This window comes from Acyrthosiphon pisum, chromosome A1 (assembly GCF_005508785.2).
Source record: "Acyrthosiphon pisum isolate AL4f chromosome A1, pea_aphid_22Mar2018_4r6ur, whole genome shotgun sequence".
NCBI lineage: Eukaryota > Metazoa > Arthropoda > Insecta > Hemiptera > Aphididae > Acyrthosiphon > Acyrthosiphon pisum.
In genome coordinates this window covers 14,684,803-14,688,822 of record NC_042494.1, presented here as the reverse complement: position 1 = coordinate 14,688,822, position 4,020 = coordinate 14,684,803, and the positions used below count along the sequence as shown (strand labels likewise).

General features: G+C 24.2%; 1 protein-coding gene across 7 annotated transcripts in view; it reads left to right on the top strand.

Annotated features, from left to right (window-relative positions):
* The window catches only part of LOC100159651 (alpha-1,6-mannosyl-glycoprotein 2-beta-N-acetylglucosaminyltransferase), a 65,897-nt gene extending 63,412 nt beyond the window's left edge, over nt 1–2,485 (top strand). For all 7 annotated transcript variants that reach the window (XM_029486713.1, XM_029486715.1, XM_029486714.1 and 4 more), the window contains 2 exons: nt 975–1,189; nt 1,262–2,485. In XM_029486713.1, coding sequence (XP_029342573.1) covers nt 975–1,189; nt 1,262–1,472 — 426 coding nt within the window. In that variant the 3' untranslated portion in view covers nt 1,473–2,485. The remainder of the gene's footprint in view (nt 1–974; nt 1,190–1,261) is intronic.
* The last annotated feature ends 1,535 nt before the right edge of the window (nt 2,486–4,020 follow it).

Genomic DNA, 4,020 nt, shown 5'->3' with positions numbered 1-4,020 from the left:
CTGACATCCTCCTAATCCGTCTAATAGAAAAAAAAATGTGTCTATTGAACATCAAATTTACTATAGGTATCATTGTATCAATTAAGCTTATAATTCTAAAATTGTTTCTATAAAACTATTAAATTTCTGTAAAAACACTTTTATGTCTGCTGTGTCTATCCGTCCTTTTTTAAGCTCGTTTCCGTGGTTACACGTCTTATACTATTGTTGATTTTAATAAAAAAATATTATTTCATGGATTTTTTGGCCTAGACTCCTAAATGTATTCATAGTTTTTTTAGCATGTATTTCTTTATTGATACACCTATAATAAATTACATTTTCTATTGTTAATTAATATGATATAAAGGTCAGTACTTTATCATGTTTTGTTTGGACATCTTAACAGTTCTAGTTATGTTAATTTAAACATTTAAATAGTCAATGTGACAACTATCATTAATTATTTGTTGCTTATATTACATATTGTGTATGACTCTTAAATTAGGTGCTCATAGAAACCAAAGAGCTTAGCATAACTACTCATTATTCATAGGTTTATTTTACTTCTTACTGTTTTATGTATTTTATGCTTGAAAACTAAAAATATATAATATGTGTTCAATTGAAATTGACATCTATTGGTTTTAAAAAAAAATAGGTCGATTAATAATAATTGTCTTATATTTAACTCTTTTCAGAGGTTGAAATAAAAATGTATTGATTTATTTATTATTTAACATTAGCTGGTTTTTTTAACTACTTTAGTTAATGTATTGTATTATAATTGCATATCATACCTTAGTTAATAATATTAGTAATATGTATGTTTTTATAATAATAGAGTTTTTTTTAAGCATGTAGATTTATTGTTACATTTTGTGTTAGATTTTCTATTAATAAATATAAAAAAAAAAATGTTTCTCTATATTATATGCATTTGTTCAAATTAAATTTAAACTAATTGTATTTGTACAATATTAAAAATATTTTAGGCCGAAATTTCTCAATGGATTAGCAGCAAGCATAATATGGGTATGGCGTACAATCGGACTGTTTGGAAACAGTTTGTAGATTGTGCCGACACATTCTGCAAGTATGATGATTACAACTGGGATTGGAGTCTCCAGAGTGTATCCAATAATTGTCTTAGCCATGAATTTAAAGTGTTTGTACTCAAAGCTCCTAGAGTGTTTCACATTGGTGAATGGTAAGTTATAATAAAATTAAGATTCTCATGTATAAATATTAAATAATAATGTAAAATATTTTTCTTGTTTAGTGGTGTTCATCATAAAAAAAGTTGTTTTGATATGGCGCTCATAGCTAAAGTTCAAAAACTGCTTAGTTCGGTGTACAAATATTTATTTCCAGAGAAGTTAGAAGTGACCTATGCTCCAATCAAAAAAAAAGTACTGCGCAAAGGAAATGGTGGATGGGGTGATGTGCGTGATCATGAACTATGTTTGCGAATGGTAAACCGCCAATGGTGACATTTGGCAGTTAGTATTTAATATTTATTATATTAAAGAAATAGATCAAGTTCCTATATATCATGGGAGTATAGACCTCCTAAATGCATAGACATAATACTCAATATTGTAATATATTCCTTTTCAAAAGAGAACATACCGCTTACGCGTATGTCAAAATGATTCAATTGGTGCGTCGAAAACCACTTGATAACGCTAACAACGGAAAATTGGTAGGGGATGCGTGCCGTTGGACTTAAACTGGTCACCGACCTGTATGTTCTCTTTTGAAACTGAGTATAGGTTTTGTTATGTCTATACTTGAACCAAGTCTTATTTATTTTATTTTGTTGTTTTTTTTATTATTATTATTATTATTATTACCTATTTATTTATTTTTAATTATTATTATTTTTTTATTGGGTGAAGTTTGATTTTTATGTAATGCGTTGCCATAATAAATTACGCTCAAGAGTTTTTATTTTTATGTAGTACGGCAACTATTATAAGTTATGTTTAAGGCTCGATAACTAATACATTATTTATATTAATGTAGTTACGATATTTTTTTAAATGTCACTGTTGGTTTGACTATTTGGTGTGAGTTTATATACTCCAGTGATTTTAGAAATGTACTGTCGGCATAACTGATAAGTTTTATATTGACACAAAAAAAAATATAACTTTTTCCAATTTAATATACCAATTTTTGTATGGTTTTCAGAGTTTTTTATCAATGGAGTACATTTTAATGTGGTATATAACTGTATTTTGTAATACAAGTTTACACTTTTGCATTTTTAATTTTATTTCATTATTTTGCTTCAGCATTCCACTTCATTAAGCATATTATTAAAACTAGGATATAAATTATAATTAAAATGTGCAACTTTGAGATTAATTTTCTAGTCATTTGAAGTTAATATTTAACTTTTAGGTACGTTATTTTCCAACTATCAATAGTCATTATGTTAAGTTTCAAATGTGGTTGTAATCTGCAAGAATTACATGAAAATAAATTTATGAATTCTTTATATTTTTTTTATTTATCACTATTTCCAATGTAGATGTAATCAAGAAGAAAATGACTCAATTTGCTAAATCAAAATAAAAATTAAGTAACAAAAAATTGTCTGTAAGTTTCATACAAACTTTGTTATTGCTTATTAGTTATTAATTATTATTTATGTTATTTAGTATAACTAGTTAATAATCATTTTTGAAGCAATTTTGTTCATAGTCATCTAACGGTTAAAGTCTAACTTCTTGAGTGTTCTATTAAATTCATCCTTATTTGTCCATGCCTTTACATGTCTTAGTTAAGAACCATAGATGTATGATATACATACCTAATGCACCAAATCCTTAGAATACAGAACAAATATTAAAAGTTATATTTCTATAAACAAAACAACGATGCAGTTTTATCTTGTTATTTTAAAAAAATTTAATAATTTTCTAACAGATATGTATTGTTTTTATTTATGTACTGAACATATACATTTATTTTTTTAAAAACAAAAGAAATGAATCAGAATAAGAGTTAGGTTATTGAAGAACATATTTTTAAAATATTTATAAGCTTTTAATGGATGAAAAAAAAAATAATTGCATCGTTCAATGTCCCTTAATGTTACATTTTACAATTGTACATTCTAATATTTATACCTTGGTTGAACGTGATTTAGGTAATATATATTTTTATACTTAATTTACTCATGATTAATCATTATTTTGTTGTCAAAATTATTTATATTACATTTCAAAACTAGTTGGTTATTATTATCCAAAAATAGTGATTTATATTTAAAATTAGCTTCCTCCTAAATAATATTGACAACTCAAACAATGATTGTACTTACGATTGTATTGAAACATATTCATTAACTACTATTAACATACTCATAATCATCATATTATATTAATAATATTTCACCTATGATATTATAAATTTAAATTGATTATCCAAAAATAGTGATTTACATTTAAAATTAGCTTCCTCCTAAATAATATTGACAACTCAAAAAATTATTATAGTACTTACGATTGTATTGAAACATGTTCATTAACTACTATTAACATACTCATAATCATCATATTATATTAATAATATTTCACCTATGATATCCTTAATTCATATTGATGTATTTAGTAATACATTATTGTACAATATAATTGTATTATATTTAATATTTATATAACTACCATATATTATGCTAAAATATGAATTAGAACTCAAACCATTTTTTTTTTTTTGTGTGTGTTGTTAAAGTAAATATAATTATTTTTAATTGAATCAATATTTTTGAAAGGTGATCATTATAAAATCAGAAATAAATCAATAATATACTCTTTGTTACAATTTATGTGATTATAGTATTAACAAAGAAAAATTTAAAAATTATTATAATATGTCAATGTGTCAAAATGTATATTGTATATGTTCAAATAGTGAAATATGCTCAAAAATATTTATATTTACAGCAACTTAAATTATAAAATAAATGTATTCACATAGCTTAAATGGAAATCAGCCTTTTATTATTTTGCTGTACGCAATCTACAATAT